We start from the raw sequence: 14,336 nt of genomic DNA on the forward strand, positions 1-14,336 counted from the left end.
GTAAGCACCTATCACCATGTAAAGTTATTAAAATACTATGATTGTATTCTCTGTGGTTTACACTACATCATATGTGATTTATCTTTCTCTGTCTGACTTATTTCACTTAGCATAATATCCTCTAGGTCCATCCAGTTGTCTCAGACGGCAAAATTTCATTCTTCTTTATTGCTGAGTACTATTCCCTTGTATTTATATACCATGTTTTCTTTATTCATTATTTTATTGTTGGACACCTAGGTTGCTTCCCTATCTCAGCTATTGTAATTAATGCTATAATAAAAATAGGGGGGGCCACGTTATCTTTTCAAATTAGATTTTTTTTTGTTTGTTTTCAGGAGTGGGATTGCTGGGTGGCATGGTAGTTCTAGTTTTAATTTTTTGAGGAACTTCCATACTGTTTTTCCATTGTGGCTACATCAATTTACATTCCTGCCAACAGTGCACGAGGGTTCCCTTTTTTCCACATCCTCGCCAAGATTTATTTGTTGACTTTCTGATAGTAGTCATTCTGACAGGTGTGAGGTGGTATCTAATTATAGTTTTGATTTGCATTTCCCTAATAATTATTGATGTTGAGCATCTTTTCATGTGTCTGTTGGCCATCTGAATATCTTCTTGGAAGAAATGTCTATTCATGTCCTCTGCCCACTTTTTTAATAGGATTATTTGGTTTTTATATGTTGAATTATAAGAGTTCCTTGTATATTTTGGATATCAATCCCTAATCAAATATATCATTTGTGAATATCTCCCCTGATTCAGTAGGTTGTCTTTTCATTTTTTTGATGATTTCCTTTGCTGTGCAAAAGCTTTTTAGTTTGATATAGTCTCATTTGTTTAATTTTGCTTTTGTTCCCCTTGCCTTAGGAGACAGCCCAAGAGATATTGCTAAGACCGATGTCAGAATTTGTCTGTATTTTCTTTTAGCAGTTACATAGTTTCAGGTCTTACATTTAAATCTTTAATTCACTTTTAGTTTATTTTTGTATATGGTGTAAGAGAGTGGTCAAGCTTAATTTTTTTTGCATGTATCTGTCCAGTTTTCCCAACACCATTTATTGAAGAGACTGCCCTTTTCTCATTGAGTATTCTTTGCTCCCTTGCCAAATATTAGTTGACTTTATATGTGAAGTTTTATTTCTGGGCTTTTGATTCTGTTCCATTGATCTGTGTCTTTTTTTTTTTTTTTGCCATTATCATACCATTTTGGTTACTAAATCTTTGTAGTACAGTTTGAAATCAGGAAGTGGGATGCTTCCAGCTTTGTTCTTTCTCAAGATTGTTTTGGCTATTAGGGGTCTTCTGTGGTTCCATACAAATTTTAGGATTGTTTTTTCTATTTCTGTGAAAAATGTTACTGGAATTTTGATAGAGATTGCATTAAATGTATAGATGGCTTTGGATAGTATGGACATTTTAACAATATCCTTTTCCATGAACACTGAATATCTTTCTATTTATTTGAGCCTAAGTGTTTTTCATCAAAATTTGTTTTCATTGTACAGATCTTTCACCTCCTTAAATGTATTCCTAAGTATCTTATTTTTGATGCTATTGTGAATGAGATTGTTTTCTTTCTTCCTTTTTCAGTTATTTTATTGTTAAGAGTATAGAAATGCACCTGATTCCTATGTGTTGATTTTGTATCCTGCAACTTTACTGAATTCATTGATTAGTTCTAACAGGTTTTTGATGGCCTTTAGGAGTTTCTGTATATAAGATAATATCATTCGCAAAGATAGTTTTACCTCTTCCTTTCTGACTTGGATGGCTTTTGTATCTTTTTCTCATCTAATTGTTCTGGCTAAGACTTCCAGTACTACGTTGAATAGGAGTGGTGTGACTGGGCACCCTTGATTGTTCCTGATCTTAGAGGAAAAACTTTCAACTTTTCACTGTTGAGTATGATGATAGTTGTGGGTTTGTCATATTATGTTGAGGTATGTTCCATTTATACACAAATTATTGTGAGTTTTTATCATGACAGGATGTGTTGTATCATGACAGCATTTGTCAAATACTTTTCTGCATCAATTAAGATGATCATATTATTGTTATCTTTTATTCTGTTAATATGGTATATGACATTTATTGATTTGCATATGTTGAACCTTGTATCCCAGGAATATATTCACTTGATCGTGGTGTATGATCCTTATAATGTGCTGTTGAATTTGGTTTGCTAATATTTTATTGAGAAGTTTTGCATTTATATTCATCAGGTATATTGGCCTGTAGTTTTCTTTTTTTTTTTTAATTCTCTCTCTCCGCCTCCCCCACCCCCCGCCACTTCCACCCCTGGTTGCCATCTCCCCTTAAGAACTGGATCTCTGAAGGCGGGGTGTCTCCTCCCATGCGCTCCGGGCCTGGGCGAACAGTGTTAGGTTAATGGAGAGCACAGATCACAGATTTGGCACCTACCTTCACCTGCTGCCTGGGTGGGGGCAGGGCTCAACAAAGGAATATTGGCACCTGCCAGCACTTCCGTCCCTGGAGAGAGCTGCCCCAACTCATCCTCCTCCAGCCCTTGCCCTGAGATTAGTCAGTTCAGTTCCTCCTTGTATGTCCCTGGCCCAATTGGAGCTACTGCCCTTGTCCTGGAGCCAGAATGAGTTTGTGAGCAAGTGTCTGTGCATTAGCTCTTTAAGAGCAGCTTGTCTGTCTCCCACAACCCTATCTGTCTGGTACACAGTCCATGCTGGTTTTCACAGCTAAATATTATGGGGACTCCTCTTAAGTACTTGTGCCCTTGGCTGGGGAGCCTAGTGTGGGGCTGGGACCCCTCACTCTTCAGGGGTGACCTCCACAATGGAAATATCCCTTCTGATATTTGATCTCACCACACTTGGTGTGGGACTGCCTTTTCTGCATCTCTGCTCCTCCTACCAGTTAGCTACAGGACTTCTGTTCAGCTAGCCTTCAGGTTGTTCTCAATGATGGCTGTTCTATAATTTGTTGTAATTCTTATGTGATTGTAGGAGGAGGTAAGCACTCCGCCATCTTAATCAGAAGTTGCCTGGACTCTCCTCATAATTTCTTTTCAGGATACTGCAATTGTCTTCTGACCTCCTCTCTGCTTCTTGTACTACCCTATTTGCTTCTTGCTTCAAGATGCTGCTAGAGTGATTTTTATGAAATAAAAATATGATTATGCCACTCCCTGTGAAAGATTTTTCAGTATCGCACCATACCTCATTATTTCTCTTCCTTTCCTTTTCACCCTTGTTAGAACCCTTATCTTCTCAGTATGTCTGCACAGATGTTGAAAATTTCATTTAGCAAATTGACTTTAAAGGAAAATAGCAATTATCTCAAAAATAAAGTCCTACATAATAGAAATGTCAGTATTGTGTGAAGAGAACTTTGGGTCATGAAGACTTTGCCTCATAGCTTAGCCTAGTGATATTTTGCTAAAATGACAAAAGTGTACATTTTAGCAAAAATATCCAGAGCCTATTTAAAAGATGTACATTTTAAATCAAATTACACAGAAATTTTAAAACAGATGTAGAGACACAAAATGGCTTCTGAACTCATTCAGTGACATTTCTTACCTTACAGGATTGAATCATCTAGATTTTGATTGTTTAATCATGCGAGAAACAACTACTGAGCAGAAAAATGAAGGATGAAGGTGGAACACACACAACCACAAATACCATCTAAGACTATAAAACTGTGGGGCAGGCCTAGTAAGTTCCCTGGTATGCCTTGAATTGCAGCCTGATTGACACTGCTTTTCCTCATTTGTAAAATGGAGTATAATCACTGTTTCAAAGTACTGACAAACAGTAGCAGGTGAATGAATCTTCTCCTTCCCAACAATTTAACAAAGAGGACAGATTTTTTTTTAATACCTTATTATATAAAGTTACATGAACAGAAGCAATTAAGTTTAATGTGTGCTGAGAACAGTGGCAGTGTTTATGAGAAAGTATATAGCATAGAGAAGGTCAAGGAAGAACTAAGGAATGGTTCTAGATTGATTGAGCTTGAAGAAACATGACAACTAAGAGCAACACGTGATCTTGGTTTGGATCCTTTTGTTATAAAGGACATACCTGGGCAGCTGGCCAAACTGAGTGGGGCCTTTGGGTAAAGGGTATATGAGAGTTCTTTGTGGTGTTCTTACAACTTTTTTGTAAGTATGAAATTATTTCAAAATAAGTAAAAGTAACAACCTTTGTTCAAAAACTTTTATTTACTATAAAGACAAAACACCAAAATAGGTACAAATACTATAAAATTGGTTCAATGGGGTAAAAATTTTAATTAAAATATCAATATATTTAAAATAACAAAGGATATATTTAAGCCAAATTTTCTTAACCCAGAGATTTTTTTTTTTTTGTAACATTTGCTTACACAGTAAGGTGCTAATAGAAGTTAGCCCTTAAGCCCTGGAAGTCTTAGGAATCAGCAAATATAATTTCATTGTGAAAGTGAACTTTGGTAGAAGAAAAATCTATAGGACACCTGAGGTAGTAGAAACTGGAATAAACAGCAGTAGACATTATTTACAACTTGAGTACCAAATAACATTAAGAACACAAAAATAATTACACAATACAATTTTCAGTCCAGCTTTGATCCAAAGAAAATAAGAATATTACATCACATTTGCATTGAAAACAAAACAAAAAAAACAAAACACCACAATTACCAGCAAGCTGAGGGAACTGCAAACAAACTCAAACAATGGATTTTGACATCTAGAGGCTATTTGAGTTTGAAATGTGGTGGGCATGGTGATCTACAAAGTAATACTGATTAGCTGAGGTTCCTCAGTTTATACAGTTTACATTTCTGTCAGACAGTATTAATCTGACCAATGATCTTCCAGTACATAAAATGGCAAGAGTGCATCCTTTAAAGCTTGCACATGAGAGACTTGGAAACAATCTTATTAGAACTGTGATAATTCTAAGTAGTCAGAAAAAAAAAGAAAATAGAAAGTCAAGTACAACACATGTAGAGCTACCAAACTTCACATTTCGGTACTATTTTTAACTCTTCAAATATTGCCAATCTTCCAAACACAGGAATGTAAAATTTCACTAAGAAACACATTCACATTAAAGAAAAACTGCTTTTTAAAAAATTATATGCAATATATCCCTGTAAACTTGAAACATTTTCTAATTTGTGTTGTACATTTAAAATGTACTCTATATAGCTTATTTAGTTTATCCTGAGTCTTTGAAATAACCAATTCTATTTCATTCTGCAACAATTCATCTGGCTTCTGAAGAGTTAAAACTTAACATCTCAAAAAGTTGTATTAAATAATCAGTACTTGATTTAAAAGACTCAAAAAAAAAAAAAAGGGATAAAAGAGCTGCCATTTTCCTTCAGGAGTCCATGCATTTGAATTCATTTCAGATGAAAACTATTAATTAGATAATTGTGCAAAATCAAAGGAATTAGTAAATGAAATGCACTTTTTAATTTCTGAACACATTTTCCAAGTTCAAAGCAAATTTATTGTTTAAAAATCTATTACTCATTGGTAGTTGAATAATTAAGTTAACTTTAAATATCAGCCAGGCCGACTGTAAATAGATAATGCATGGCAGAAGGAAAATAGCAGTTACATGTTATTATCAGTTACATGTGGTGATGATGAACGATGAATTGTTACATACAGAGTAAGACTTAAATGGTGTGAAGTTTCCTACAAAAGAAACCAATACATTAAAAATTCAAATAAATTTCAAGGTAATCTTGATCTTGGTTGTGAGCTGCATCACAGAGAATAGTTGATTTTCACTTAATTTATATTTAACCTGCACGAGAAGAGCAGTAACTGACTCAATGAAGGTAGTATTAAATTCCAATTTTAAAAACAAACAAAATTCTGTATTTAAAAAAAACTCTTGCAATAGCAAGATATTTAATAAACTCTAGTTCACATCTAGTTCTTTTTTTTCTGATTTGAAAAGCTCACCTCTCCCTGAATATTAAAAATGAAGGTGAAATGAAAATATAGAACCATAATTTCCAAAAACGAAATGAATGGGCCAACAGTAAAATGCACGACGAACCACAATTGCCCAGGCATTTAAAAAAATAAAGGTCAACTGTGGATCATAAAGAAGTTATCAACTTTTAAAAATATATTTATTTACTGCTACTTATAGCATATTCTGACCTAGAAGAGGCAGATACTGATTTTCATAACCAGTGACAAAAAAATTGAACGGAATTGCAGAACCCTCTGCTTGTGATCACAATATGAAATGGAAGAATAATTGAAACATTAAAATAGATCCTGAGCCCCTCAGCTGCTAATATTGCTGAAAAAGTGCTCCAAAAGATAAAATAATTATGCTTCTGTTTATTAGTCATGCAAACTTCATTCCTGTTCACCTAGGGCCAGTTCTTTGAAAGGCACGGTTTACAGTTTCTGCACAAATCGTGGACTTTTGCATACCAAGCTTAGGTACAGAGCATGATTTGTCAATCACATACTTAGGTAGGGTTCCTCACTGGTCTCGTTCATAGCTGTTCAGTGGCACAAAGGCCAGTGTGGTTCCCCACAAAAGTTCTCTTATTGAGCATCCTGTCTCCATTATAGTTTATCTGTATAATTGGCTACCATGTAGTACGGAAGACCGGATGCTTCAGTAGCTCTCTCGACGGAGGTCTGTCCTGAGGTTGAAGTTCTAAACAACGAAGAGCCACATCTCGTAAACCGGGAGACAAATGTGAAGGGATGGATGGAGCAGTAGTTGCACTAGCAATCTGTAGGAGAAACACCAAAATGTTGAAGCTTTCTACAGCTGGAACCTTTGATATAGAAGTACAAGTGCATATATTTCATAATCTCTACATATGCATCTGTGCATAGAAAATAGAAACTGAAGCAGAAGTGAGTGCACTTTTTGCTAATGAGGAGTCTATGGAAAAATTCACCCATTCAACGGGAGGTTTTTTCTAAGAATCTTTCAAATTTTAGGATTTTTGAACTTTATCAAATACATCTGATAAGATCTACTCTTTTGTTTATTGTCTCAAATGAACAAGGCTAACTGCATCCAAATGATTAGACAGGTAAAGTGTTCACTCAAATGAATTCTGCATTCTTCATATTCACTCTACGAGATGGTTTATTCCCTTTGTTTCACTGCACATTTTCTACGTTTTTCAGCAGAGAGATCTATTCAGTTTGAGAGAGACCTATTCAGTTTGAGAGACTAAATCTGGCCAGTCAATACAGTATATCAGAAACACAACTGCACTGATTTTTTTCAGGTACTGAGGAAGTTATATAAGTGTGAGGTGCTGGGGGGCTAGAGGATTAATACTAGTAGCCACTTTGCACAGAGGTGACTGTGTGGTAAGTGCTTTACTCAGGCCCAGAGGTAATTTTGTTTATCCTTATAATAATCCCATGCTATATTACACATTTTATGAAAGAAAACAGAGTAGATGTAAGTAATTTCCCTAGTCACATGGCTATTAAAGGATGGAGCCAGGATTTGAAACCAAGTCTAAATAACTCCATAGCCCAAGCATTTTAGCTAGCACGTGTCTGAGTCAAAAGCTAAAAATCTCAGTCATGCACTATTCTCTGGTGGAAATGAAGAGAACGGATTTGAGAGTTGTCAGTAAGGTAGAACAGACAGGATTTGGCAACTGACTTGGGTGTGAAATTTGTAAATACAGAAAATAACAATTTAGAATTTTAAAAAATGTGGATTGTGTATAGTACACGAAGAGCTTCAAGTATTTGAATTTAAAGTTTGATATGTACATATGTACATATTTCATGCAAGAGCAATGATTCCGTATCTGCTAATTCAGTGTTCATAGCAACTTTACAGAACATAACTACTGGGAAGAATGAGAACTGACTGTACATGCCGCCAACATTCACCACACCATATAAATTCCTGGAGATATATAAATATATACTTATTTCAAGGAAGCTATGCCTTTATGTTAGATTGATAGTTAAGGAGAACCTAACATGAAAATTTGCCTCCTGTCAATCTTAGCTCACAGTTACCTTGAATATCAAAGCAAGATGATTGGAATGTTTTTCTGCATTCCAAGGTGGTTTAGCACAAGCCATTTCTATAATAGCACAGCCAACACTCCACACATCACAGCTCCTACCATACTGCTGACCTCTGAGTACCTGAAATAAAGCAGAGAGTTAACTTGGAAATGATTCGTTAAAAAATGAGAAAGTCACTCTATAATTATGGATTCCAGTTTTTTACTTTAGAGCAAAGCAAAGGTACCAAAAGCAATTTCATGGATGATATGCTGTCTCATTTATCTTATTTACAAGTTTAATCTCCTATGTAGCACAAAAGTATTTAGAAGAATTGTGAGGTTCTGAACAAGAGTCACATGAAACCACAGAAGCAGCCCCAGTGTACTTGGTAAACCATGGGGCAACAGGACAATCAACAATCACAACAGATAAATATGAAGAGTTCTACATAAATATGAAGAGTTCTACATAAATATGAAGAGTTCTGAACACAACAGAAGAGGCCAATGCTTAAAACTTCTTCCACTGTTAATAAGACCTGCTTCTGTGTACTCATCTCCCTTTGGAATAGAGAACCATTTTTAAAACTTCTATTATGTGTACTTTGGGTTTAATACAAAATACCTACTATAAACTAACCAATTCTTTATTATAAACAGCCTTTAAGCAAATCTATTAAGGCAAAGATTGAAGGGGTTAAAGTTCTAAAATCAAAGATATCATTAAAACCCTATTTTTAGGGCCATGGACTGACTTCTAATTGGTAAGCACATACTGGATAACACTGCAAAATAATTTGGTATAATGCTGTCACACAGAACTCAGAAATATTTTTTTTCATCATACTCAAAGCTGCTTCTCACCTCAGGTGCCATAAATGCAATTGTCCCCAATAACTGTCCCTGAAACTCTCCTGCACCAGTTCCTTTTGATGCCAACCTGGCTGCAGCTCCAAAATCTGCAATTCTCAGTCTCTGACCTGTGCTGTCAATTAGCAAATTGGCACCTGTCAACAAAAACAGCAAATGACCTTGTATGTTAAAAACAAAAGGACAGATTAAAAACTCAGTAAAATACTACTAATTACATATGACAATGATGAAAGAAATGGACTACATGTAAGAGGTTCAGAGAAATCTACTCTCCCTCCCAAATCACTTCATTTTGCTAAAGGCATGCAGGTTTCTACAGTGTAAAATTAATAAAATCCAGTGCCTCAGAGGGAAAATCTGACAAAGTATCAAGGCACAAGGAGATAAAGGCAGAGTTTTAGTGAAACTTTTAAGTGTTGAAAATCTTTAATATAATGATTCTAACAAAAATCTTAGAGAAAGTTCAAATTTTAGTGTGGTTTACATTTTAAGACCAAGTTCTGCTGAAACATACTGACCTAGACCAATTCAAATTACTGTAGTTTCATAATTACAGCTTAATATAAAAATGTTTAAATTACTTGTATATGCTTCTCAAATATTAAAGACATTCACGTCAGAAAACCAAAGTTGCGCTTAACTGAACTGCAAAAGTTTGAAAGGATTTTTCTTAAAAGACGTTTATAATATCCCAGTTATTCTAAATAAAACTGGGAACAGGAACTTTTGGGAGGCAGTACAGCATGAGACCAAGACAGGAACTGGAGACCTGGATTCTATACTTGGTTTGCCATCAGCTGGCAGTAAGATTGTGAAAAAGTCACAGCCTCTCTGAGGAAGTCAGATTATGTGATGCAGAAGGTTCTTTTGTTTCTAATAATTCTAGTTCTTTGAGTAACTCAAGAGAAACAATGCCCTAGTTGATTTCAAGTTAGAAACTATCGCCCTTTCGGTCCTTGCACGTAGGGGAACAGGTCGTGAAAAAAGGAGGACCTGGTGTGCTACTGCCATTTCTTCAGTTTTGGATCCCTGCTCCTTCTGTAGGGCTTCCAACAGTGCCATGTTGAGACAGAGCATCTGGAGGTTCACAACCTCAGTGGTCCGTAGGGGCCACTATGAGGAGAGCCCAGGGAAGAATTTGCCATTTTCAGTGAAAAATAAATGGTGGTTGCTAGCTATGATGACTTTGTACTTTGGATCTGGATTTGCTGCACCTTTCTTTATAGTAAGCCACCAGATGCTTAAGAAATAAGGATGTTTTAGTTAATCCATGAAATTGATGTGAAGAGCATTTTAAGAGGTGCAGTCCCCTTGAAAAATGGATCATACTGTTGCACTTAACATACTAGATATGTTTGTAAACTTATGACATGAATCTTTAATGCTTCTCTGAAATACCAAATGTGATAACTGAAAAAAAAAAAACCCACAACTATCAACAAAGATCCAAGTTTCAAAATTATATTTGTTTTCTACTTGTTGCTAGTAAATAAAAGAATTCCTACCTTTGACATCTCTGTGAATGATCTGGTTTTCATGCAGATATGAAAGGCCACGAAGTAATTGTTCAGTATAGTTAATAACTACTGATTCCTTGAAGGCTCCATATTTACTGAGCAAATGAGCCACAGAACCCCCTATGAGACAAACATATAGTAATAATTAGAATAAACTTAAATCACACTAAAATTATTATACTTTGTTTATATAAGGTTGCACTATATGAGCTCACATGCACATATGAAATGTTCAGTTTATACTCTGCATCAGAAATGAAACTGATTTGAAAACTAACACATTCCAGTAATCTCAAAACCTATCGTTTACGAGACATTTTCATGGAGTCATCATGAACTAGTTTTCTGGAAGATCAAGATTTCAGAAAGCTTTAAAAGATAATTTTGGATGCAAATATTTCTGAACTGTATAATTCACCTCTCTTTTCGACCAAGGTGTACAAAATGCCTTTCTTAAGGACTTAAGTAAACAATGCTAACTTGTTATTTAGCAGAAGGTAAAGAGAATGGGAGGAACCAGAAGGCCTAGACTTAGGTCTTCTTATCCTATTTACTACCTCTGATCTGGGACAAGTCACAAACTCAGCTGCATTTAAAAGTTTATAATCGTCAATCTAAATATCACAACCCAGCTACAACCAACATCAGAGAATAATATACTAAAGAACTGACCTGTAGAAGTTGAGGTTAAGATGGAGGGGAGTAGGTATATCCTGGACTTACCTTCTCCCATGGGCACACCAAAACTACAACTAAATATAGGGCAACCATTACTGAGAATGACCTGAAGACTAGCTGAACAGAATTTCTACATCCAAGGATATAAAGATGATGACACACTGTGTTGAGTAAGAGGGGCACAGATGTGGTCTGGACAGGACCCACACCCCCAATGTGGTGATTCACAAATAGGAGGGATATCATAGCCACGGTGGTTCCCCTGAGGGAACCACATGGTGGTTCTCCCCATATTATGGGAAACATAATCCATAGCCTGAGGATAAACCCCATCCACTGGCGTGCCTGTAGTAATCATGGCCCAACTACAACAGGAAAGCATACTCAACTCACACAGGGGACACCCCTGCAGCACCTGGCTCTGGTGACTAAGGGGGATTGTGCCATTGGGATCCACAAGGCACCTTCTACATAAGATCACTCTTACAAGACTGGGAGATGTAGGTGAACTACCTAATAGAACCAAACACAGAGAGAGAAGCAAAATGAGACAGAGGAATATCTTCCAAATGAAACAAAACCCCAGAAAGAGAAATAAATGAAACAAAGGTAAGCAATCTATCAGATAAAGAGTTCAAAGCAGTGGATATAAAGATGCTCAAAACTTGGGAGAAGAATGGGTGAACCAATCAGAACTAAGGAATAAAATCACAAATGAAAAATATGCTAGAAGGAATCAATAGCATATTAGATGATACAGAAGAATGAATCAGCAATCTGGAAAACAAGGTCTTGGAACTCATGCAATCAGAACAGTGAAAGGAAAAAGTAATTTTTTAAAATGGGGATAATTTAAGGGACCTCTAGGACGACATCAAGCATACTAACATTCATACATTAAGGGTCCCAGAAGAACAAGAGAGAAAGGGACAGAATCTATTTGAAGAAATAAAAACTGAAAACTTCCTTTACCTGATGAAGGAAACAGACATCTGAATCCACGAAGCACAGAAAGTTTCAAACAAGATGAACCCAAAGAGACCCACACTAAGACATTTCATAATTAAAATGCCAAAAGTTAAAAGTCCAAGGGATAAAGCAGCTAATTATGTACAAAGGAACTCTCATAAGGCTAGCAGTTGATTTTTTTCAGCAGAAACTGTGCAGGCCAGAAGCAACTGCACAATGTATTCAAAGTGATAAAAAGAAAAAGCATACACTCAAGAATACTTTACCTGGCAGGGTTATTCAGAATTAAAGGAGAGAAAGAGTTCAAGAGTTTTTCAAAGAAGCAAAAGCTAAAGGAGTTCATTACTAAACTGGCTCTAAAAGAAATGCTGAAAGGACTTTTTTAAGCAGAAAAGAGGAGGCCAAAACTAAAAATAAGAAAATATAAGAAAGAAAAAAGCTCACTGGTAAAAGTGAACATTTAGTAAAAGTAGTAGATCAACAATTATAGGGCTAGTATAAAGGTTAAAAGACAATAGTAGTAAAATTGTGGGTATTTACAATAATTAAGATATATACACACACAAAGATGTAAAATAAGATGTCAACAACATAAAACATGAGGGGTAGGTGAGTAAAAATGTAGTGCTTTTAGAATGCATTCTAACTTAAGTGACCATCGAATTAAAATAAGCTGCTATAAAGACAGGTTGATATATATGAAGCTCATTACAATCACCAAAAGCAGTAATACATTAAAAAAATAAAAAGAAAGGGATCCAAACATAATATTAAAGAAAATCATCAACACACAAGAGAAGAGCACAATAGTAAAGAGCAGGGAAGAACTATAAAAACAACTAGTAAAGTGACAGTAAAGTACATACCTATTAATGATTACTTTAAATTTAAATGAATTAAATGCTTCAATCAAAAGACAAAGGGTAGCTGAATGGATAAAAAAAAAAGACCCATTTATATGCTGCCTACAAGAGACTCACTTCAGATATAAAGACACACAGACTAAAGTGAAGGGATGGAAAAAGATATTTCATGCAAGTTGAAATGAAAAGAAAGCTGGAGTGGCAATGTATCAGATGAAATAGAATTTAAAGACTGTCACAAGAGACAAAGGACATTACATAATGATAAAGGGCTCAATCCAAGAAGAGTATATAACACTTGTAACATAGGAGTACATAAATACATAAAGCAGATTTTAATAGAGACGTAAAGGGAGAGACTGATAGTAATACAATAATAGTAAGGGGCTTTAACAACCCAGTTACATCGATGGATAGACCATTTTGACAATCAACAAGGAAACACTGGCCTTAAATGACACCTTGCACCAGATGGATCTAATTGATATTTTTAAAGCATTTCACCCAAAAGCAGCAGAATATACATTCTTGTCAAATGCACATGGAACATTTTCCAGGACAGACCACATGTTAGGCCACAAAACAAGGCTCAATAAATTTAAGAAGACTGAAATCATATCAAGCATCTTTTCTGACCACAGCAGTATGAAACTAGAAATCAATTATGAGAAAATTGGAAAAAAACACAAACATGGAGGCTAAACAACATGCAGCTAAACAATCAACAGGTTAATGAAACCAAAGAAGAAATCAAAAAATACCTTGAGACACGATGAAAACAATCCCATTTATAATTGCATCAAAAATAAAATACCTAAGAATAAATGTAACCAAGGAGGTAAAAGTCCTGTACTTAGAAAACTATTACATTGAAGAAAGAAATTGAAGATGATACATAAATGGAAGAATGCATCATGCTCATGGATTGGAAGGATTAATAAGGCTAAAATACCCATATTACCCAAAGCAATATACTGACTCAATGCAATCCCTGTCAAAATACCAATAGCATTCTTCTCAGAATTAGAATAATCCTAAAATTTATATGGAATCACAAAAGACGCCTGAATAGCCAAAGCATTCTTGAGAAAGATGGTCTCTGATGTCAAACTATACTATAAAGCTATAATAATTAAAACAGTATGGTACTGGCATAAAAAACAGACACATTGGATGTGGTTCCATAGTGCAGCAGCAGTTAGCACATCTGCTTTACATGCAGAAGGTCCTGTGTTCACGCCCCAGTGAAGTCACAGCCCATGGTCTATAGCCATGCCACCCTGAACAAGCCCGATGTCTGATCTTGGAAGCTAAGCAGGGTCGGGCCTGGTTAGTACTTGGATGGGAGACCACCTAGGAAGACCAGGTGCTGTAGGCATTAATAATGATGATGATGATGATGATGATGATAATAATAATAATAATAATA

General features: G+C 35.6%; 1 protein-coding gene, 1 long non-coding RNA gene and 2 pseudogenes across 4 annotated transcripts in view; 3 read left to right on the top strand and 1 right to left on the bottom strand.

Moving 5' to 3' along the window:
* Window positions 1-4,516, top strand: part of LOC111746265 — a 12,568-nt gene extending 8,052 nt beyond the window's left edge. Inside the window, exon 2 of the long non-coding RNA XR_002783034.1 lies at window positions 3,565-4,516. This is a non-coding gene — a long non-coding RNA (uncharacterized LOC111746265). The remainder of the gene's footprint in view (window positions 1-3,564) is intronic.
* The window catches only part of MAP3K1 (mitogen-activated protein kinase kinase kinase 1), a 74,658-nt gene continuing 64,507 nt past the window's right edge, over window positions 4,186-14,336 (bottom strand). For all 3 annotated transcript variants that reach the window (XM_011371048.2, XM_023537199.1, XM_023537198.1), the window contains exons 17-20: window positions 10,386-10,517; window positions 8,872-9,014; window positions 8,015-8,146; window positions 4,186-6,747 (exon numbers count right to left, since the gene is read on the bottom strand). In XM_011371048.2, the coding sequence (XP_011369350.1) occupies window positions 6,598-6,747; window positions 8,015-8,146; window positions 8,872-9,014; window positions 10,386-10,517 (557 nt within the window). In that variant the 3' untranslated portion in view covers window positions 4,186-6,597. The remainder of the gene's footprint in view (window positions 6,748-8,014; window positions 8,147-8,871; window positions 9,015-10,385; window positions 10,518-14,336) is intronic.
* Window positions 9,652-10,286, top strand: LOC111746264 (annotated as a pseudogene).
* On the top strand, window positions 14,170-14,285 carry LOC111746275 (annotated as a pseudogene).

Source organism: Pteropus vampyrus, unplaced genomic scaffold (genome assembly GCF_000151845.1).
Source record: "Pteropus vampyrus isolate Shadow unplaced genomic scaffold, Pvam_2.0 Scaffold181, whole genome shotgun sequence".
Lineage (NCBI taxonomy): Eukaryota > Metazoa > Chordata > Mammalia > Chiroptera > Pteropodidae > Pteropus > Pteropus vampyrus.